General features: G+C 44.6%; 4 protein-coding genes across 6 annotated transcripts in view; 1 reads left to right on the forward strand and 3 right to left on the reverse strand.

The window, feature by feature from the left end:
* Positions 1–423: 423 nt before the first annotated feature.
* Positions 424–2,847, reverse strand: LOC129379193 (interferon-induced protein with tetratricopeptide repeats 5-like). Its single transcript, XM_055059843.1, is given in 3 exon segments — positions 424–1,467; positions 1,470–2,323; positions 2,739–2,847. Coding segments are annotated over 3 exon segments (1,314 nt in total). The 5' UTR covers positions 2,744–2,847; the 3' UTR covers positions 424–1,012.
* Positions 2,848–5,861: 3,014 nt separating this feature from the next.
* On the reverse strand, positions 5,862–9,025 carry LOC129379182 (interferon-induced protein with tetratricopeptide repeats 1-like). The gene is made up of 2 exons (XM_055059835.1): positions 8,939–9,025; positions 5,862–7,970 (listed from the first exon to the last, which is right to left on the reverse strand). The coding sequence occupies exons 1-2, from the start codon at positions 8,941–8,943 to the stop codon at positions 6,659–6,661; spliced, it is 1,317 nt and encodes a 438-aa protein (XP_054915810.1). The 5' UTR covers positions 8,944–9,025; the 3' UTR covers positions 5,862–6,658.
* Positions 9,026–9,907: 882 nt separating this feature from the next.
* On the forward strand, positions 9,908–20,550 carry pomgnt1 (protein O-linked mannose N-acetylglucosaminyltransferase 1 (beta 1,2-)). 3 transcript variants are annotated; one of them, XM_055059427.1, is made up of 22 exons: positions 9,913–10,140; positions 10,228–10,408; positions 11,358–11,460; positions 11,679–11,791; positions 12,306–12,371; positions 12,458–12,571; positions 12,644–12,761; positions 13,519–13,617; positions 13,841–13,968; positions 14,185–14,255; positions 14,361–14,436; positions 14,518–14,601; positions 14,819–14,860; positions 14,940–14,998; positions 15,550–15,622; positions 15,931–16,059; positions 16,740–16,865; positions 17,406–17,470; positions 17,549–17,593; positions 17,688–17,823; positions 17,901–18,010; positions 19,151–20,550. In XM_055059427.1, the coding sequence occupies exons 2-22, from the start codon at positions 10,289–10,291 to the stop codon at positions 19,230–19,232; spliced, it is 1,959 nt and encodes a 652-aa protein (XP_054915402.1). In that variant the 5' UTR covers positions 9,913–10,140; positions 10,228–10,288; the 3' UTR covers positions 19,233–20,550. The 3 variants fall into 3 exon arrangements, 2 of the variants coding, with proteins under 2 accessions (XP_054915408.1, XP_054915402.1); XR_008608111.1 differs by lacking the exons at positions 17,901–18,010; positions 19,151–20,550 and having other exon boundaries at positions 9,908–10,140; positions 16,740–16,911; positions 17,688–17,756; XM_055059433.1 differs by lacking the exons at positions 17,901–18,010; positions 19,151–20,550 and having other exon boundaries at positions 9,908–10,140; positions 16,740–16,911; positions 17,549–17,802.
* Positions 20,551–21,403: 853 nt separating this feature from the next.
* Positions 21,404–22,739, reverse strand: part of LOC129379402 (tetraspanin-1) — a 6,642-nt gene continuing 5,306 nt past the window's right edge. Inside the window, exons 5-7 of the mRNA XM_055060174.1 lie at positions 22,512–22,652; positions 22,285–22,368; positions 21,404–21,463 (exon numbers count right to left, since the gene is read on the reverse strand). Of these exons, the coding sequence (XP_054916149.1) occupies positions 21,404–21,463; positions 22,285–22,368; positions 22,512–22,652 (285 nt within the window). The remainder of the gene's footprint in view (positions 21,464–22,284; positions 22,369–22,511; positions 22,653–22,739) is intronic.

The raw sequence follows: 22,739 nt of genomic DNA on the forward strand, positions 1-22,739 counted from the left end.
TGCCAAACATGTTCCTGATGAAAATTTGTGACTCCTATGTAAACATTATTCAAACCTTTTCCTAAAACACAAAAGCAGCTCACCAGTAGGGGGCGAAAGAGCAGCTAGAGCTGAAAGTTACCCTGGTATTTCTATAAAATATCCAGCATAAAACTCTTAGAAACATAAGAATGTAAAAAGCCTGTAAAAATTTGCATGCTTATATAAATCTTTTTTTTCTTTAAAGATCCAGACAATTAAATGTATTCTTTTTATTTAAGGTGTTAAACCATCAAAATGTCACATCTTCACTTTAGTTTTCCTTTAATTAGTAAAGTTGGAGAGGAATTCACAGATTTCACATCTCATGCATTAAGGTTATAATTCTTTATTTCAGGACAGTGTTGAACATGTTCATCATTTCTAATAATGTTCATTCTTTACTATCAGGCTGTGGACATAAACACAAAGCGCCTTGATGCTATCCTGCTAACGTGCTAAAAGAAAAATGAACTATTAGCTCATTGCAAGTGGAAAGTCTTTCCAGAATAAGAGCTTTAGCACAGCTAATTGTTGCCTGACATGTCTGAGCTGCAGGTTAATATCTCAACATAAAACTTGTGATTTGAACAAATAAATGTCTGCAGTTGTTTTAGTTTCATTTGGAGACAAACACTCATCAGGCTCCTTTTTACCACATTAAACAGTATAACACACAGTCATCTAAAGCTAATTTCTAAATAAAATCATAAGTGTGAGATTATATTTTTTGTTATTAGAATAAACCGTTATTGCCTGCAGCTCCGCCCAGCAGCTCCGCCCAGCAGCTCCGCCCAGCAGCTCCGCCCAGCAGCTCCGCCCAGCAGCTCCGCCCAGCAGCTCCGCCCTGCAGCTCCGCTAGAGTTAAAGTGTCTTAAAGGAGGACTCAGGATGAGCAGAGATGTTTGGCTCCAGCTGAGCAGAACAGAGCAAAACTTTACCTGCTTCATAAAACTAATATTTACATCCCAGTAATGTGATGGAACTGAAACATTCAAACTAATCCTGACTGTTTGATTGACAGCTGAATGTTCACTTTTTCCAAAAACTCCTTAATTTCTCGGCACATTTCAGGATCTTGGTTTCTCTTCAGGATCTTCTTCAGCTCTGTGATGCTGGCATGTCGATATTTGGACTCTTCCTGGATCTCTGCTGCCATCATGTGGTACTTAATAGATTTGCATCTGTCATCTTTCTGAAAGTATAAATGTTTGGCGTAATAGTTGTAAAGCATCTGTTTTCCTGCTGGATCCAGATCTTCTCTTTCCAGCAGCTCTTGGTAAATCTGCTCAGCTCTCTCTTTGTCTAGGTTTGCATGAAAATCTGCAAGAGTTAATGTTTCTTCAAGAGAGGATTCAGGATAAGCAGCAACCACTTCTTCCCACAGACTGATTGCTTCTCTGATCCTTCTGGGGTCAGGTTTGCTGCGCTGAATCTTCTTAGTGTAGCTTTTGCAGCCGACCTTTTTACGAATCGTGAGTCAGGATGTCTCCTCAGGGCCTCCTTGGCTATTTCAACAGCTTCATCTACTGAGATGTGTTTTACGTAAAGAGTCAGTAGTGGATCGATGCCACAGTAGTTGTTCATCGGCCGCTCTAGGATCTTTTCAGCTAACTCTCTTGCTTCACGCTTAATTGAAGCAGCTTTGGCCTCCAGATAAAGAGCAGCGATGCATAAGTTCTCTGGAACTTGTTCTTTGGCTGATCTCAGCGTCTCCAGCCGCTCAGCGAACAGCTTCTTTATGCTTTCTTCTAGATTTTGTGCTGATAGTATGGCGTAGCTGCTCTGCCACTCCACGGTGTCCGGCTGCATCCGGATGGCTCTCTGGAAGAGCTCTGCAGCCTGCTGCTGCTTCTCTCTATCAAACATCATCAGGGTCCAGGCCTTCTCAGCCAAGACCTCTGGGTGGCGCTCTACCTCAGGTGGAGCCGGGTATTTGCTCATCAGACCGTCGACCTTTGACAGGAAGTCTTCACTCCTCTCATCTTCTCCCAGGTGATGGTGCAGCCAGGCCCGATTCCCAAAGTTCACCATCAGCCAGGGACCTTCAACAGCGTTTCTCTGCCTCTGGAAGGTCTCAGCGGCCCGGTTGAAGAGGTCCAGGGCGTCTTTACTAGAGCCCAGCTGGTACTGGACGAAGCCCCGCAGGTTGTAGATGTGACCCAGCCAGACGTTTCCCTAATCGGTACCGATGTTGTCCAGTTGGTTCCTCAGGTAGATCAGGTTTTGCCGGCTGGATTTCAGATCCCAGGTGAAGTGGCTCTGCATTGCGTTGAGTCTGGACTTCAACATGTTATCAGAACTGCTGGGAAAACCAACAAAATAACCAAAATTGTGATTTTAATCTGCGCCTGAGAGAAAATGAAGTTATGACTGAAATGAAAACTGAAGAAATCGAGAAAATGTTCTGATGAGAAAGATGAAGGAAAGAATACTAATCATGTGTTTATTAGCCTGATTTAGACACTTTTACAGCAGTTTATCAGTTACATAATGTAACCGATAAAAAATCAGAGAAACATCCGACGCAGACAGAAAAGCAGGTTTAAAGTTCAGGTTTAAAATTCAGGTTTTCAAGTCCAAGAGAAACAAACAGCAAACAGGAAAGGAGATAAAGAAGACTAGAGCAGAGGAAAACCAGAACAGAGGTCAGAAAGGTCAACTGAGCACAACATGAGATGAATCTGATCATCAAATCTCGAATGTTTCCCATCACTCACCTCATGATCCAGCTGTTTCAAGAAAATGTCTTGGCTTTGAAGCTTTTCAGCGTTTCTGTCAGAGGTAATCCTGAAACGTCTCAACTGACTTCAGAGACACGGAGACAAGTTTGACTGCAGGACGTCAGAGTCTGACTGAATGCAGCTCCACCTAACCCCAACCAGGACAAAAACACAGTTTAACCAATCAGGCAGAGGCTGGAGTTTAGTTTCTGTTTGTCAGAAACAGAAAGTGAAAGAAAACTTGAACTCCAGCCTCTTATTCTCTAGTTCTCAGTGGTTGAATTACAAACTCATGTTTTCCAGTTTCTCCTCTTCAGCTGCTTTAGTAGAGAATAGAAACTGGGCTCCAGTGATGAACTGGATGATCTCTGTCCTTCACAGAGGACAGAGACGAGGCCTGGACTGACTGATTGGGAGGACTGGGAACATTCCCAGTGGGCTGAAAGGACTGGCTTACATTATTTTATTTCATTTCATTTTTGATTTTATATTTCATTCCTTTCTGGCGGTTCGGTTGGGTTTGTTTTGTCCTCCGTTTGTTCTGTTCCGGGTTCTTTGGGTTTTCTTTCTGGGTTTCTTGTGCGTACATTACTTCATTCCAACCACTAGATGGCGCCTGATCCATCCTGTCGGAGGGCGTGTGTGACGTCACCAGCGCGCCTGATCAGCTCATCAGCGGCGGGTTCAAGAGGAGCTGAGAGCCAGCCCGTCAACATTCTGACGGAGGAGACAGACGAGGACCTGCTGTTCGAGTGAAACCCCCCACCCCCGCAGTCTGACACTCATCATCATGCTATTTATTCTGTACCTCTCTGGCTGTGTTTGTCTTCTCAGACAAGTTATGAAAGTGTGAGCCAGTAATGGAACTGCTGAGCCCTGAGAGCCTGTCTCTGTGTCTCTGAGTCTCTGTGTCCCTGTGTCTCTGTCTCTGTGTCTCTGAGTCTCTGTGTCCCTGTGTCTCTGTCTCTGTGTCTCTGTCTCTGAGTCTCTGTGTCTCTGTCTCTGAGTCTCTGTGTCCCTGCGTCTCTGTCTCTGTGTCCCTGTGTCTCTGTCTCTCTGTCTCTGAGTCTCTGTGTCTCTGTGTCTCTGTCTCTGAGTCTCTGTGTCCCTGTGTCTCTGTCTCTGTGTCTCTGTCTCTGAGTCTCTGTGTCCCTGTGTCTCTGTCTCTGTGTCTCTGTCTCTGAGTCTCTGTGTCCCTGTGTCTCTGTCTCTGAGTCTCTGTGTCCCTGTGTCTCTGTCTCTGTGTCTCTGTCTCTGAGTCTCTGTGTCCCTGTGTCTCTGTCTCTGTGTCTCTGTCTCTGAGTCTCTGTGTCTCTGTCTCTGTGTCTCTGTCTCTGAGTCTCTGTCTCTGAGTCTCTGTGTCTCTGTGTCTCTGTGTCTCTGTGTCTCTGTGTCTCTGTGTCTCTGTGTCTCTGTGTCTCTGAGTCTCTGTGTCTCTGTCTCTGTGTCTCTGTCTCTGAGTCTCTGTCTCTGAGTCTCTGTGTCTCTGAGTCTCTGTGTCCCTGTGTCTCTGTCTCTGTGTCTCTGTCTCTGAGTCTCTGAGTCTCTGTGTCCCTGTGTCTCTGTCTCTGAGTCTCTGTGTCCCAGTGTCTCTGTCTCTGTGTCCCTGTGTCTCTGTCTCTGTGTCTCTGTCTCTGAGTCTCTGTGTCCCTGCGTCTCTGTCTCTGTGTCCCTGTGTCTCTGTCTCTGTGTCTCTGTCTCTGAGTCTCTGTGTCCCTGCGTCTCTGTCTCTGTGTCTCTGTCTCTGAGTCTCTGTGTCCCTGTGTCTCTGTCTGTGTCTCTGAGTCTCTCAGAGACAGAGACAGAGACTGTGTCTGTTGTAAGACACAGATGCTTTACAACAGATGTTGTAAAGCATCTGTTTTTCTGCTTGATCCCTGTGTCTCTGTCTCTGTGTCCCTGTGTCTCTGAGTCTCTGTGTCTCTGTCTCTATGTCTCTGTGATTCCTTGTTGACTTTCGTCCTGGTGATTTAGTGTGCCGATTGTTCCTGTCTTCAGGTGATCCCTCGTTTCGCCCTGGATCCACTCTGTGCTGATCCCTCCTGGCTTTCTGATCCTAGTGATGCCGTGGGACGAACCCACTGGTTGCCCGAGTTCCCAGACTCACCTTCTCCGTGTGACAAGAAGTTCCTCCTGGATTCCCACGACCCTGAACTCACCACCCTGCTCTGCTTCTCTAGTGTGCCCATTGTTCCCTGAACCTGATTCCCTTCTTGGACCAGAACCGAGCCTTCATAACCAAAACCTGCAGTATTCCCTAAACTTTATTGTTTATTTCATATTATTCTCCTGTGTTGTGACACCATTATCAGCTCTGGTTCTGGCTCTGGTTCTGGTTCCTGTCGCAGCGTTAATGGCGGTCGGCAGATTAAGGTCCTTTGGCCAGAAGGAAAAACTAGATTAAAGTAAATAATCCAGGTCGGAGGTGAAATGTTGGAGCCTCTGATTTTCCTCCGGGTCCAGATGAGGTGAATTCTTCATGTTTTTCTCTCTAGTGATGTTTGTGTTCATGTTCCTGTTGGACATTTGTCTTTTTTAACAGGTTGTTGTTTAAAATGTTTTCCTGTTTTCTGTAATTCATGGTGATGAAAAGTGAATATTTTTACTGCTGTCCTGATTTCTGTGCTTGTGGGTCCAGAAGTTAAACACTTTGCTTCTTCTCAGCAGTGTTGAATAAAGTCCTGAAATCTCAGAGTCCAGTAAAAGTATAGGTACCGCTCCAAAATATGACTTTGGTAAAAGTAAAAGTCACTGATTGAAATGTTACTTGACTTAAAGTATTAAAGTATCTGAAATGTCTTGTACTTAAGTCTGGAAATTACTGTAACAATGGATGAACTCAGTGATGTAATGAAAAGTAAAAAGTAAAACAAGGCAAATGCAGTTTGAATGACATTTTTATATTTTGGTAAACTTGTTAAATACACTTAAAATAATGAACACAACCAAGTGCAGGCAAAATGAAACCTGCTAATAGATAAACCTGCAGCATCATTTAGTTAAGAACATTAGGTGCTTTACCTACAAGGTTAACTTAACCTGCTTTAGATTAACTTAACCTGCTTTAGATTAACTTAACCTGCTTTAGGTTAACTTAACCTGCTTTACAACTTAACCTGCTTTAGGTTAACTTAACCTGCTTTAAGTTAACTTAACCTGCTTTAGATTAACTTAACCTGCTTTAGGTTAACTTAACCTGCTTTAGGTTAACTTAACCTGCTTTAGATTAACTTGACCTGCTTTACAACTGAACCAGCTTCTTAGTAAACCCTCCAGGACAGAAAATACAAAGTTTCTATAAGCCTGAAGTTTTCCCTTTCAGTAAGGTCAGTGCTGAAAATGAGAAAAATAAATAGTCAGTACAGAAAATGCAGCCAACATGAAGAAAAAACCTGTTAGGATTCCTCTACTTCACACACTATAGGTGCAACAACTGGTCATTATGCAAAAGAAAAAGAATTGGGAGGGAAATGCAGCTTATTGACATCTGAAGAGGGAGAGATTTTAGTTAACTTGGTGTTTAATGGGAGAAGCGAAACAGAGCGTCTGCTGCTGTAGCTCAGCCAGTGGGTCGGATCAGCTGAGGGCCAGGGCTGGTGAAGCTTCTGTTGCCTCTGGATGGAGCCGGCCCTCCTCCCTCACACTCAACACACACAGGTGTGTGTGGCCCAACAGTCTGGACGTTTAGCGGGTCAGAACTCTGCAGAACCACCTTTGGTTTCAGCTGCAGCTCTTTACAGCTAAATAATAAAAGAAACGTCATTTCCTCAAACTCAAGGCTTTATTCTACTGATTTTCACAACAGGTAAAACAATGTGACAAACATTATTCATCATTTTATTGGACTTTACAGAGATAAAAATCATCTGAAGTGACTTTTCGTGTCTGGAACATCAGGCAGATTTGATATTTAATTTTTACTGATCCTGAATTCTCAGGTTGGTCAGAAGATTTTCTATTTCTCCAAACAGTTCAGGGTTTCTGTTTCTCCTGATGCTCTTCTCCAGCTCTCTAATGCTGCTCTCTCCATAGTTAGATTCCACCTGGATCTCTGCTGCCCTCAGGTGGTAAACCGTTGACTCGCGGCTCTCCTTTCTAACAAAGTATAAATGCTTTGCGTAACAGTTGTAAAGCATCTGTTTTTCTGCTTGATCCAGATCTTCTCTTTCCAGCAGCTCTTTGTAAATCCCATGAGCTTTCTCTTTGTCTAGCTTTGCCTGTAATTCTGCTAGAGTTATTTGTTGTTTCACAGAAGCTTCACCATAAGCTGCAATCATTTCCTCCCACAGACTGATGGCTCGGTTCACCGCGTCGTGGGAAGGTTTGGGTTCCTGGTGGTCTGGATTAAGGATCCTCTTCATGTGGCAGATAGCAGCAGATTTTTTAAAATATCGTGAGTCGGGATGTCTCCTCAAGGCGTCTTCAGCTAATTGAACAGCTTCATCTTTAGAGATTTGGTTTCTATACAGACGCAGCAATGGCCTCATTCCATGGTAACTGCTGGGAGGTCTCTGCAGGATCCTAGCAGCTAACTCTCTTGCCTCACCCTGGATTTGTTCTCCTTTTGCAGCTTTGGCCTCCAGATAAAGAGCAGCAACATAAAGGTTCCCTGGATCTCGTTCTTTGGCTGATCTCAGTCTCTCAAAGACTTCAGGCTCTAAGATCTGCTGCTGTTTTATGAGGAACTCTGTCGATAGTATGGCGTAGCTGCTCTGCCACTCCACGGTGTCCGGCTGCATCCGGATGGCTCTCTGGAAGAGCTCTGCAGCCTGCTGCTTCTTCTCTTTATCAAACATCATCAGGGTCCAGGCCTTCTCAGCCAAGACCTCTGGGTGGCGCTCTACCTCAGGTGGAGCCTGGTATTTGCTCATCAGACCGTCGACCTTTGACAGGAAGTCTTCACTCCTCTCGTCTTTTCCCAGGTGATGGTGCAGCCAGGCCCGATTCCCAAAGTTCACCATCAGCCAGGGACCTTCAACAGCGTTTCTCTGCCTCTGGAAGGTCTCAGCGGCCCGGTTGAAGAGGTCCAGGGCGTCTTTACTAGAGCCCAGCTGGTACTGGACGAAGCCCCGCAGGTTGTAGATGTGACCCAGCCAGAAGTTTCCCTCATCGGTACCGATGTCCTCCAGGATGTTCCGTTCACAGGTCATGTTGGGCCGTCTGGGCCGGAGCTCCCAGGTGAAGTGGCTCTGCAGGGCCTTCAGTTTGTCCTCCAGACTCTGAGCAGAACTGATGGGACATTAAACACAAGTTAAACGCCAACGGCAGCAGAACATCCACATCACCTTTAACCTCCAGCCAGAGACACGACGGGTTCTTGGTGTTGATAATGACAGTTCATTGTTTACGACCTATTAGATAGAAAGCTATCATGTTTTTCCAAACTTCAGTTTGACTCAACCTGTTAACACGAAGAGGTCAAACTCTGGACCTGATCATCAGTCAGGCTGATGATCTGGTCTGTTATCTTTATAGACATAATGACCTGCCTAGTTAAGGACACGTTTTCATAAAATGATCTGTTAATGACTCCACAGCCAACCCTTTATCAGCTGCACTCTGGCCTGTCCTGTGAGGACGACCCGCAGTAGGACGACCCGCAGCAGGACGACCCGCAGCAGGACGACCCGCAGTAGGACGACCCGCAGTAGGACGACCCGCAGCAGGACGACCCGCAGTAGGACGACCTGCAGCAGAACGGTCAAACAGTTCAATGACTTCCATAAATACCAGAGCTGGTTCTGGTTCTGATCGTGTCACTGAACCAACCGGAGAACTGGGTCGGACTCTTTGGTCCAGAACACTACTGGTTCCGGGTTTGGACCGGTTCCGGTCTGGACTGGTTCCGGTCTTGGCTGGATCCAGTCCAACATGAAGAACTGGGATTTCTCTGTTTCAAGAGCTCCAGCCCATGACCCTCTGGTTCTGGTTCTGGTTCTGGTTCTGTTTGGTCCCAGTTCACAGCAGGAAGCAGACTGGTTACCATGACGAGGCAGATGGCAGCAGATTAATTTTAATCTGCTGCTGTTTCACATCAATAACATGAAGAACCAAAACGACGTCTCTGTTCACAGCCTGCTAACGACCAGGAGGAAAAACAATCTGGATATTTATGGTTTATTAGAATCCATCAGATGTGACAATCGCTGTCAAGCTTCAATAATTGAGCAGAAAGAAGCAGCAGCTGTTTGTCTCACCTCATCCTGCAGCTGGTTGGCGTCTCAGTGGATGAACCTCCTCAGGTTCCCATTTATCCTCGTCCTGAAGGGGCGGCGGCAGGGGGGGGGAGCGGGGGGCGGGCGGGAGGCGGGGCGGCGGCATTGAGATGTTTGGTTCATGTGGAGCTCAAGTTTTCCTCGTAAACAGAAACTCAGCAACACGTCGGTTCCTCCTCAGTTTATTCCCACCATAAACAGACAGAATTATGGCCGGAGGTTTTGATTAGATATGATTTTATGTCTTTATGATCAGGTCAGAAAATGAAGATTAAAACATGAGCTTATCTGCTGAGCTCTAATTATAAACCATTCCAACTCACCAGTTACAGTTCAGTTAAAATGATACTGTCTGTGTTTCTGCATCATTAAAAAACTGATTTTTAGACACGATTTCTGATGGCTGAAGACTTGAAGTCTAATCAATACCAGGAGAATTAGAATGAAATGCCTGAATGTGCTAAATTTTACTGAAAAAGTGAAATTTGTCCACTTTGCTCTTGAGGGCCAACAGAAATGTGTCACTTTTACTGCAGAGGTTCATATGCCTCATGTTTTTCAAATCAAACTTATGATGAACTTGTTTTCCTGCTGAGGAAAAAGTTTATTTATTTTTTTAGTTAATATTTTCATTTAGTCTTTTATTTCAGTTTTAAAGTTTGGATGTTTCTGAATTCTTACGAGAATAAAATGTGGTTTGTCATATTGTTGACGAGGATGTGCTGTGCTTTAGGACCGGTGATCTCAGATGAAATGATCACATATTGTACATTATCAACAAATTTCTGTTTTGATGTTGAAAGTTATTTTCCTCCTTGACTGTAATTCACTCCTCTGGGTTTCTTTTTTTTTCTATCTTGATTATCAAGGTTTCATTTAATGCTAAACATACTTGATCACTCTGATGATGTCATTTGACACAATATAATGTTTATTGGTTGTTTATTAACTGGTCACTTTGAGCCGCCTTGTGCTGCTCAGGTAAACTACAGTTAACATCTGCGGCCAGCAGGGGGCGGCAGAGCCGCAGCCCACCGGAAGTAAACAGAGGCTGGAGCGCAGCGCCACAGGTAGCATCAGGTAGCATCATGTAGCTGCGGCTTCCAGCGGGTTCTGCTGGTTCGGCTAAGTCTTTATCCTGACTCGAATATGAAGCGAACAGAACCAACCTCTGGGAGGAACCTGTGAGTTTACCAGCAGCTTTAATCCGAACCGAACCGGCAGCGATACCGAGGTTAGCTAAACTTTCTCCGTGACCTTCTGTCTCCCAGGTGACCATGTGACTGTGGGCCTCAGTGGGTCAGTTCGGGGTGCTGTTGTGGTTCTGAGGTGATGGAGACCTGGACCCCGAACCCCCGGGCCAAGCCGTTCATCCCGAGGCAGCAGAGGAGCTGGTACCTGACCTGGAAGTACCGGCTGACCCAGAGGAGGAGCCTCCGGCGGTTCTGTCAGGTCAGCCCGGTTCTGGTTCTGGTCGGAGGGATCTGCAGAACCACAGATCTACTCTCTATTGCTGGTTTGGTTCGGTTATTTTTAAAAGAGTTGGAGTTCTAGTTCTGTTCAAAATAAATAAAAAGCCTAGAAAGATGGCAGCCAGAGGTCCAGTTCGAGTTCCGCTGTTTTATTACGTCAACATATTTCTGTCACGTAACAGTGAACCTAACTAATGAATTAATATGAAGAGATGAATAAAGTCCTGTTTGGTCAGACATTTTACATAATAACATTTAATTTCATTTGTTTCTTCTTGACATGAAATTAGCAAAACAATAAAATTAGGACAACAAAGCTGGTGTAGAAACAAGAGGTCTCACTTCATCATAAATGAAAAGTGTGTCAGCTTCACTTTTAGTGAAAACTAATGGAGGCACTCACTCAAAGGTTTTTGTGTTAATCACATTAATCAAGCATTATATATAAAATAAGCAACATTTTCAATACAATACATCTTTTTGCTTCTGAATTGTTAAATAAAGAGACATATGAGCTCAACAATAAAAACATTTATGGTTTTTAATCTTGATTTCTGATCTTCAGCCAGCAGATTGGAGCAAAGTGTTTCATGAAGCCCTGATTATGAAGCTTCTTTAGAAATGTGGACACTGACAATTGCATTGCTGCTACATGTTTAGCATTCAGATGCTAGTATAGGCTTGATTGGCTTCTCTGACATGCTAACTTCTTTTAGCATGTCAGAGACTCCGGTCCGGTCCGGTGCAGGTGTTCCGGACTTGGCTCCGGTCCGGTGCAGGTGTTCCGGACTCGGCTCCGGTCCGGTCCAGGTGTTCCGGACTCGGCTCCGGTCCGGTGCAGGTGTTCTGGACTCGGGTCCGGTCCAGGTGTGCCGGACTCGGCTCCGGTCCGGTCGGGCTGACAGATGGACCCATGTGTTTGCTCCCAGGCTGGCGCCGTGCTGTTCCTGTTCGTCACTGTTGTGGTGAACATCAAGCTGATCCTGGACACGCGGCGAGTCGCTGATGAAGACGCTGCCGATCAGGAATACGGTCAGCAAACGGCTTCTGGTTCATTACTGACGAATCTGGTTTTCCATCATCAGGAATATTTACTGTAGATAATTATGAAAGCAGCCAAACTAGCCAACAGTAAATGAAGATGTAATGCAACAGATTATCGTTAAATTGGCTCTCCAGTCAGAATGAAGCAGAGGTTTTGTGCTAACGTTGTTATTTATTCTAATTTTTCTGAATTTGTTTTGTGGAAGACGTTGTTCCCAACATGGAGACTCCTCGCCGGCCGGCCAGCGGCAGGAAGGTTCTGGACATCGAGGTTTACTCCAGCCGCTCCAAGGTCTATGTGGCCGTGGACGGAACCACGGTGAGCGACCCACCAGAGCTTCAGAACCACGAGTCGGTCTGGTTCCGGTTTGTCTCTGCTGCACAGGATGATTTACGGTTCTACAGGTTTCTCCTGCTGTAATGGATCCACTGGGTTCTGGTAAAGCAACCTGGACCAACTGAGGCGTGAGGTTCTGGACATTAGAATCTGTCTCAACTGGTTTATTGCAGACAGAATGAGAGCAGCTGCTGCCCCCTAGTGGCTGAGCGCTGGATTGCTCCTTCAGACTAGCCAGCAGCAATTAGCAAACAGCAGGTGGAACTGCTGAGCTCATGAAAGGAGCTGCTGCTCAGAGCAGCACTGGTGAAACGTTGAAGGGTTAATAGAGGAGCCATGTTGGAATGACTTCCTGGGGGCGGAGCTTCAGAAACAGCAGGAGGTTTTAATGTTTGACGTTTATGAGTGAAGGTAACATCGTCACTGCTGTAATGTGTCTGTATCTGCCTGGACTCTCTGGTTCTGCCCCTTTAACGGGCTTCCCGACCCGCTGCAGGTTCTGGAGGACGACATGCGGGAGCAGGGCCGAGGCGTTCACGTCATCGTGCTCAACCAGGCCACCGTGAGCGCCGCCGGTCACCGCCTGCCGCTAATGCCTGCCGCTAACGCCCACCGGCCGGTTCTGATTGGTCCGTTCTCCCGTTCCAGGGTCATGTGATGGCCAAGCGGATCTTCGACACTTACTCCCCCCACGAGGATGAAGCCATGATCCTCTTCCTCAACATGGTGACCCGCGGCCGGATCCTCATCTTTACCGTCAAGGTGGGCGTGTCCGTCGGGGCGGGCGGGATTTCTGTGTGCGGTTCCTCTGACCGGGCCGGTTCTGTCGGACAGGATGAGGGAACGTTCCACCTGAAGGACGCAGCCAAGAACCTGCTGAAGAGCCTGGGCAGCCAGGCGGCGCTGGGCCTGAGCTGGAGGGACATGTGGACCCTGGTGGTGAAGAAAGGAGGTCAGACGGTTCTGGTTCTGGAGCCCAATCAGTTGAATATACAACAATATTCAGATTTTTAACCCTTCAAATTCCTTTTTTTCTTCTGTGAAAACTGATATTTTATGGTCAGGGATCATTTTAGGGACAGAAATTTGAAATATTTTTAAACAAACAAAATTATAAACAGCAGCAAAACAAGCAAGAAACTGTTAAATGATCTAATAAAATATGAGTTTATGAAATAAATTCGACTTCAAACTGGCAGCAACACTTATTCCTTTCAAAAAGACAATTATATATGTGGTGAATTAAATTTTAAAAAAGGTCTAAGAAATGTTCTCACGTCGTTTTCTGATGATTCTGACTGACCTGAAACAAGAACAGTTTTTTTTACTTCAGGCAGGAGTTCTATTTCCTTTACAAATGTGTCCAAAACTTAATAACTTTAAATATTTAGCTAATTTTGTAATTTCTGTGTTTCCACTAAAGAAGAAATGCAATTAAAATCTCACATGAATACGTTTTTTCATTGACTAAGTCATTAAAATATGCGGATCCGTCGTCCTCCAAATACTTCCTGTTGTCTTTTTTGTGGTTTCTGCCAGTAGAAACATCCAGCTGTTGATCATGAGAGGCATGATGTGAAAAAATTGTTTCCAATGCAGATTTCTGAGTTTAACTGACTTTGATACGGCCAAAAAATCCTTTCTATCAAAATCAGAGAGTTTTTGAAGTCGGTGTTTCCAGGTCAGGAATGTTTGCTCCGTGTTTCCAGGTCAGGTGTATGGAGAGAAGCACTCCAAGTCTCCAGCTCTATCCACGTGGGGCGACCCGGTTCTGCTGAAGACTGAGGTCCAGCTCACCGCCGCTGAAGGTATCTGAGCCGCAAACATCCTCATGTTTCTAAAGTTGAGATACAAAATATTAAAACAGTCCAATAAAACTGGACTTAAAAACATTTCTGTCTGGTTTCTGTTTTTGTCGCGTGACCTCCGGTCGGTCAGTCGTGTGACAGCGCTGCAGCGCTGCAGAATGTTAAGCGAATGTCGTATCTGTGTGTCCAAGTTAAACTGATCCTCTCCTCTGTGGTCCTGCAGAGGCCGAGTGCCACTGGGCCGACACGGAGCTCAACCGGAGGAGGAAGTTGTTCTGCAGCAAGGTGGAGGGATACGGCAGCATCTGCAGCTGCAAAGACCCGGCGCCCATCGAGTTCAACCCCGACCCGGTGAGTCGCCGCACTGATCACAGAACCAGAACCGGCCTCAGGTCAGCGGCGCCCCCTGCTGGCTGAAACCTGAACCTGCTGCATTCTTTACCACTGTCTGGTGTTACTGCTCTGTTTTCATCTGATAACTTCCAGTTACATCTGATCTGGTTGATCCAGTTAAATGTCGTCTGCTGGCTTCCAGTTAAACCAGTTAAATCTGGTCTTTGCTTGCAGCTTCCCAGTAACAACGTCTTCAATGTCCCAGTGGCTGTCATCGCTGGGAACCGCCCCAACTACCTGTACCGGTGAGACCCGGTTCCAGTCACTGCTGGTTAATAAAGAGTCTGGTTTGAAGAAACTCAAAGCTTTTATTTTGAAGGGTATAGCTACAGCTTCCTGTCTGCTTGCAGGATGCTGCGCTCGCTGCTCTCGGCTCACGGAGTCAACCCGCAGATGATCACCGTCTTCATCGACGGATACTACGAGGTTCAGACGCTCGGCTTCAGCTTCCCGCCTGCATGATGCCACCAGGCCAGACCTCCTCTAACCGCTGTGTGTCTGCTGCAGGAGCCCATGGACGTGGTGGAGCTGTTCGGGTTGAAGGGCGTCCAGCACACGCCCATCAGCATCAAGAACGCCCGCGTCTCCCAGGTAACCAGAGCTCCCAGTTAGACCAGAGCTCCCAGTTAGACAGGAAATTAAAGTGATAAATATCCTATAGATCCAATTGAAACTGTCTTTTTTTGTTTGTTTGTTTTAAACCCCAAAGTTTGGAAAAGTTTTCAAACTGACCCTGAAAATGCTTGAAAGGTTCTTGAATCTTCCAGTTTGCATGTTGCTGTGACCGGCTGCTTTCCTGTTGTTTCAGCACTACAAGGCGAGTCTGACGGCGACCTTTAACCTTCACCCTGTGAGTCTCCGCTTCGACGCGCCATCATGGTTCTGACCGGGTCCAGTCTGATGACAGAACCTTCTCTGTGTTTGGACAGGATGCCGGGTTTGCCGTGGTTCTGGAGGAGGACCTGGACATCTCTGTGGACTTCTTCAGGTTCTGTTCAGCTGAACTCTGACCTAAACCCGACTGGGTTTCCTGTAACTATCAGCTGCATTCTGCTGCATGGCCACTAGGTGGCGGTGGCTGCAGAATCAGGTTTTCAGAAAGGCCATAGTTAGAGAAACAGAACATCTAAAACTGAAACTGAAGAGTGTCCCTCTGTCTGACCCATATTCTTTCGTCTGACCCGTGTCCCTCTGTGTGATCCCTCTGACCCGTGTCCCTCTGTGTGACCCGTCTGACCCGTGTCCCTCTGTGTGACCCGTCTGACCCGTGTCCCTCTGTGTGACCCATGTCCCTCTGTGTGACCCGTCTGACCCTTGTCCCTCTGTGTGACCCATGTCCCTCTGTGTGACCCGTCTGACCCTTGTCCCTCTGTGTGACCCTTGTCCCTCTGTGTGACCCGTCTGACCCTTGTCCCTCTGTCTGACCCATGTCCCTCTGTGTGATCCCTCTGACCCTTGTCCCTCTGTGTGACCCGTGTCCCTCTGTGTGACCCTTGTCCCTCTGTGTAATCCCTCTGACCCTTGTCCGTTTCCTGACAGCTTCCTGAGTCAGACCATCCACCTGTTGGACCAGGACGACAGCCTGTACTGCATCTCAGCCTGGAACGACCAGGTCAGTCCCGACGGTCCGTGTTCCAGGTGTTCAGTTCCAGGTGCTCACTGTGGGCAGGAAGGATCTCCAGTAGCAGTCAGTTTCCCAACAAATCTGAAAAGGCCTCTGACTGGAGTCTGTTGCTTTATAACAACTTCAGACCAGAATGACATGCTAATGGCTCACTATCCAATATTCCACAGCAAAATGTCCTGGATGATACCATTACTGCTGATCCACCTCCTTTGCTTTTGCCGTTCCTCTTTGAATCTTTGTGTGTCTTTACCTGGAGTCCAGGTATGTTAAACCTTTGTTTGGTTTGTGAGCAGGGCTATGAGCACACAGCGGAGGATCCCGCCCTCCTCTACCGGGTGGAGAGCATGCCCGGTCTGGGCTGGGTGCTGAAGAAGAGCATCTACAAGGACGAGCTGGAACCAAAATGGCCGACCCCCGAAAAGGTCACAAACATTAAGACAGAAATATGAACTGACAAATGTGTATATTTCAGTTTTAGGGATGAAGGATACAGACTTAAAGATTTAACACAATATTTTGTTGTAATATTGTGATAATGATAAAAATAATATTTATTTATTTGTTACCAAAGGAAAATTATAGCAACACAAAGATTCCTCTTGAAAACCATTTCCAGTCGTATTGTGTTTCTTAGGTCACCAGCCACATACAGAAATGTAATTTTTATCGCTAAGTTTCAAACAGTAACTGTATTTAAACTTTTTTTAAAATTTATTGATGTTTATTGACATACTGTTCTTGAAAAGTGAAGGAAACACTTTAAAAATAATAATTGTGACATTACAGAAGTTTGGGTTATTTTCCAAATCATTTATTGGAATTTATTGTGACAAGAATAAGATCAAATCTTATTAGAAATGTATCACTGTAAATGATAAACGATGCAATAAATGTCCAGTTAAATCGACAAATCAAAGAAGAGCTATTTAAAAACTGAACCTGAATGCAAATGTATTACTAAATCAAATCTGGCGCCTTTCTTAAAGTTTAGAGTAAATTTTAGAGAAATAGATTAAGTAAGATTTTATTGAGAAATAATGAAAAGGCCATTGTTTAAGCTGGATTTGATTATAAAATGTAGATTTTTCTTCTGGTGCTGCAGCTCTGGGATTGGGACATGTGGATGAGGATGCCGGAGCAGAGGAAAGGCCGAGAGTGCATCATTCCCGACGTGTCGCGCTCCTACCACTTCGGCATCATTGGCCTCAACATGAACGGATATTTCCACGTGAGAACCCAAGGATCGCTTGTACAGAAACATCACACACACACAAGTTTGTATTTTTACCCATACTGGGACCCTCTGGGTCCTCATAATGCATGTCAAGCATAAAAGGTCCCAGAAGATACATAAACAAGTACACACATACACACATTAATTTAAGCTAGTTTTGACCCTCTAACCATAAACGTGTAAACAATTCGATGTTTTCATTTAAGTCACTAACATATATCTGAGTTTTAGATTCTTAGGAAAGTTTTCCTAACCTGTACTTTCCTCTGACAGAACCAGACAACTGGTCTTCCTGCTTCGTAGCTCATTGTTAGCTTTGATATTAGCTGCATTGCTAAGTCCTCGTTTGAATGTGTGGCTTTGGATAAAACATAAACATGTTTGGCTCAAGAGATTTAGGAGTTTCAAGTTGGGTAAAAAATAACTTTACACGAGTTTTTATCTGACTTTGGATGAAAACTAATGACCCGATTTAACAGGAAACAGACATTTCCAGATGACTTTATGAATCCAGTTTTCTTCTTCTCTTCACAGGAAGTCTATTTCAAGAAGCACAAGTTTAACACGATTCCCAACGTTCAGCTGAGGAACGTGGAGAGGTGATTTCAGCAGCCGGGAGCTGTTTTCTGGATCTCTGTTGATTCTCTGACTGTTTTTCTTGTTTCTCTGCTTCCTAGTTTGAGGAAAGATGCATACGAGGTGGAGATCCAGAAGCTGCTCAAGTGAGAGTTGCTGCAGAACCAACGATCTTGCTCGGGTTGTGATGTCTGTTTAAAGTTTTCCACGGCGTTCCGGGTGTGTCTGTCATTGATCCAGGGAGGCGGAGCTGCTGGATCACTCCAGGAATCCCTGTGAGGACTCGTTCGTCCCAGACACGGAGGGCAAGACCTACGTCATGTTCATAAAGATGGAGTCTGAGTTGGATACGTCCACCTGGACCGAGCTGGCCAAGGTACACGCTCTCCGTCATCCGGGTTGGGAGGTGGAAGGTTTCCCCTGAATGACGTGGCGTTCCGTGTTTTCTATCAGTGCCTCCATGTTTGGGACCTGGATGTTCGAGGATATCACAGAGGACTCTGGCGGCTCTTCAGGAAAAGGAACCACATTCTGGTCATTGCCGTGCCGATCTCTCCATACTCGTAAGTGATTCTTGGGCCAGGAAGAGAATACCAAACACTGCACTTCATATTGATGCCAATATCAGGAGAGAAAAAGCAGTTTGAACTCCTTAAACCTCCATTGTTCGATCATTAAACGGAAATATGATATTAAAGTTATTCTATATGAGTTTATTCTATCGTATTTTAGCTTTATTCTCTTTTTATCAATCTCTGTCGTATTTTGTGCACCAATCAGAAATAAAATATAAAACAATTCAAGCTGTGACTGATTAAATTATGGGTATTCTCAGAAGTACATCACAGTGTCATCGGCGTAAAGATACAACTGAAAGTAGAGGATTCAGCCCTGATCCCAGAACAGATCAGCTGATCGTGCTGCTGGTTTCCTGCATCCTGTCCTACAAACAAAAGTAGCATTATCAGCGCCCCCTAGATTAATAAAGAGAAGACATTTAACCTCACTCTGTTTACAGAAAGGTTTAAATATGAGTTGGACGAAATAGCAGATTTTCAGCTTTTGAAAGCTGCTGTGAAAAAACAGTTTATAAATGATTAAAAAGTTATGAAATCCATCAATTTGTCATTTTATTTTAATTTAAAATCTAAAATAAAGTCTGTGCAGCAGCAGTTTGTGATGGATCGAGTGGAAAACTCGACTCGTCACAGGAAATATTAGAAAAATACGTTTTTTTATTCTTATTATTTCAACCCAAAGTATTTTCTGACTAAATATCTGAGCTCATAAAAGAGTCCAGAGAAGCAAAACTGAACTCAGGCAAAAAAGCAAACAATGCGGATGCACAAAGAAATGACAAACAGGGACATTGGCAAAGGTCACCAGGCCAGGAATCGAACCTGCGACAGCCGCATCGAGGACTAAAGCCTCCATATGTTGGTTGTGCTCAACCCCCAATTATTTCCATATTTATACAATTTGAGCTTTCTGACAAACTAATTTATCTTCTTTAATTTCCTTGACAAAGTCAGTTTTGTCAGCTGAGGGCGACCAGTGGACAGCAGAAACATCATGTCTGATGAAGCTCAGTAAAACAACTTTAGGTTATTAATATTCAGATTGTTTGGTTGGACAGGAAGTGACTTACAGGTCAAAGGTCAGATGGAACTGGTTGAATCGTGCTTCTGTTTTTTCCTCGGCAGCGTGAAGAAACCAGCCGCCCTCGCCCCCATCCACCTGGAGCCGCCGCCCAAAGAGGAGGCGGCGCCGGTGGAGCAGCTGTAGACCCAAACGCCGGCCTGGTCTGCCGGAACCGGAACCGGACAAGACACTCTCCTGGACCTTTGGGTCTCAGAACGGAGTCAGTCTGGAGATGGAGTAAGAACTGGAACCAGAACGATCCCAGTTCTTAATATTAATCCTTCAAGCTCTGAACATTTTAACATTTCAGAGAGAAAGAAGCTCAGAGGAACTGAAATCTATTTTTAGACAGTTAGAACCGGCCAGGTTTTCACCAAACCGGTTTCATGTTCAGAATCTGGATCCTGGAGGCCGGAGTTTCAGCCTCAACCTGCTGCTCATGAGGAATCGACCTCTGACCCACCAAGCTTCAAGAAACTACTGAACTCTGAACATTTCAGCTTTTTATGTTTTCAACCTTTTATATTTATACTAAAGTTCTGATTGGCGGATTTTTAAATGTTACAATGACTTTTAAGACTCAAAATTATCCAAAAGATGACAGACAAGATTATTTCTGCTAAAAGTCTCATTGAAACTGGAACCTGGACTGGATCTGGTTCTGCAGAACCTCCGCTTGGTTCTGCTCCGGGTTCGGCCCGGTTTCAGCATCAGCTGAGGGACGTTCTTAACAGAACGCTAAAGTTTTTACTCTCTGTTTTGAATCCAGACCGAAGTGAAACATAAATGGGACTCCACTGCCCTCTGGTGGCCGGTTGGTTCTGGTTCTCAGCTTTTAGAAACAAAGTAAAATAAATCCTCCCATCCTGGAGGTGTTTTCTGCTTCAATGAGGTTTTAGCAGTAAAAAAGTCCAGATTTCTTTCTTTTTTTTCCAATGAAATGATGTGAGGAACAGAATCAACCGGATCCGTTTTCAGGAGAAAAACCTTTTTGGGATGGTTTATTAAATGTTGGCAGTGTTTGTTCCAGTTTATAAGACAGCTTTAGGACCAGATGTAGAAAGGAAAAAGTAATAAATAATGTCCAAATATTACCAGAATAAAATCACAATAATATAAAATAGTCATATTAATATGATAATAGACATAATAATGCTAGAATAAGAGTTAAAACACCATAAAACTTTATGTTCATATTATTTAAGCTTTTTACACTCTTGTGCTTTATTGTCATAATTAATATTTTTAGCCTGGCCCTAATTCTCCAGTTCAAACCTAAATTATTCAGGTTTAAATTTGAGTCTTATCTGATCTGCAGTGTTACTGAACTCCAGTTTTTATGTTTGAATTTATGGTTTTTCATTTCAGTGAAGCATCTCAGTGACTCGTCTTGGGTTGAACGTCTCAGATGTTTTATTTCTCTGACTGAATAAAGATGTTTTTACATTTTTTAATGTTGAAATGGTTTTCATGGCTGGATCTTCTGAAGGATGTCGGATTTCTCTGCGTCGTCCTGATTTCCCTCAGGAACATCCTGGGAAACCAAATGAAGGGGCTGTGGATGGGATGTAAATCTGTGGCATCCTGGTTCCTCTGCAGGTTTGGCGGCTTCCTGTCCTTCACCTTTGACCTTCACAGAGTCGTTGATCATCAGCAGAGTTTCGCCTCGCTGCTCAACTGTAAATCAGATTAAAGTCTCTACAACATGAAGGCGACGCGAATCCAAGAGGAAAGTTCATGTAAAATAGATGAGTAGCCTCACAATGAACCCTAAAGACCTCAGGAAGTCGCTGCTGAAGCGGGTCGAGCTTCAATCAGAGAAATGATCTGAACCAACAGGAGCTGAACAGCCAATCAGAGGAAGAAGCCACCAGTCTGATTTTTATTCACATGATGAAACTGCTAAATTTAGCTCAAGATGTAAAAGAACAAAATGAGTTTTTCAGATAAGTACTACTTCAGGGTTATTCTTTCACTTATTGCCACCTCCTGGTGGGAGACTGGTACTGCAGTGTTGCTGTTGGCAGACCAACAAAATGAAATGAACATAGAAAATTCTGCTTCTCTACAGAAACTCAACTTATAAAACTTGAACTTTCCTTTTCAAATTATGGAAAAAAATTTACCAGAAATATGATGAATGAGAAAAGATCCAAATAAAAGTTAATTTGTTTAAATATAGTTCATAGATATATTTAAAACTTCTCTACTGAATTGAAATCAAGCTAAACCTCAACAGCAAGTGTTAAATATGTTGCAGCAAAAAGGAAGACAGCATCAGGATCTACTGCCTCTGCAGGCTGGGAGGAGGAACTTCAGCTGACTTTCTCATCCAGGTGAGAGAACAGGTACATGGAGACGATCATGGCAGCGATCTGAGGAGCAGGAGAATCAGAAATATGAGCAGAAACCAGATCATTGAAATATTCACGTGAAACTTTCCTTAATAAGGAACTGAATAAATGTTAGAACTCAAAACACGTTTCTTCACAAATATTACATTCGTAGGGAGTTTCCTCTGTTCTGTTTCTGTCACAGGATGTTAACCCTAACCCTCCAATGAACCGAGCAGAGCACTTCCTGCCTGACGACCCAGTTAGAACCAGAGTCACTCCTGATTGGTTGGTCATGTCAGTGTTGGCTTTTTCCTCATTTGTTCACTTGTATAATTGCCACCGACTCAAAACAGCTTAAGAAAATAAAAAGCAACGGGGGTTCTGTGTAAGTAGACTTCAAAATAAGAGCACAAATATAAACGTCTAAATACTTAAAGAATTTTAAAGAACCAATAACCACATTTGCAGCCAAGTCAAACTTGCTAAGTGTGCTAACAGTATTAAGTGGAAGCTAAAGCTAACCACCTTGCCAACGTGATATTCACTGGAATATGGCAAAATTTATTTGACTGAAAGTTTACAACACACCAGCGATTTATCCAGAAAATTAAATTTAATCGAAGCCAAGTGAGCTAAATATTTTCAAAGTTGGCAAAAAATGCTAAGCAAAAATTTAGCTCCACTGTTAGCTGACTGGCAAACTTGTGCAACCTGTGGAACTGGTCAGGCTAACCAAGCCAATCAGCTCTCAGCAGGTCGTACCAGCGGCCATTTTCCACTTTGGCCAAACTGAGTTGAAGCCACATCGGCTCATGTATTGAGGTTTTATGACCCCTGGTTCGGTCGTTATGCATCTTTACCTCCAGGAGTCCCACTCCTACTGCCACGCCTCCCACAGCGCAGGTGTGTTTTCTCAGGGTCTTCAGGATGGGACCAAAGCAGCCCTGAAACAGGAGCATCAGGTCATGAAGGGACATTCTGAAAACTAAAATACCTTTATGCTTCCAATATCTAATAACCTGCAAAGATAAAGAATAACAACAATGATTGGCATCATTCAGTCAGTGAGTTTGTAGAGAGGTTTTACCTGGACAGGTGAGCGTGCCGCCTCCGCTGGGCTGCAGGGGGCGATGTTGGTGGAGCAGCAGCTGGGTGGGAGGCCGGTCCCGTTCTGCTCCACCTCTGACCCCAGGAAGTCAGTATAGTTGGAGAAACCGCAACATTTCAACTGGCGGGAAACGTGCAGAAATATTGATTATTGATAAACGGTTTAATCTGATTCAGTTATTTTACTGCAGGAAGGTCAGTCTGAAGG

The sequence above is a fragment of the Poeciliopsis prolifica genome, unplaced genomic scaffold (genome assembly GCF_027474105.1).
Source record: "Poeciliopsis prolifica strain line A6 unplaced genomic scaffold, Auburn_PproV2 SCAFFOLD002, whole genome shotgun sequence".
NCBI lineage: Eukaryota > Metazoa > Chordata > Actinopteri > Cyprinodontiformes > Poeciliidae > Poeciliopsis > Poeciliopsis prolifica.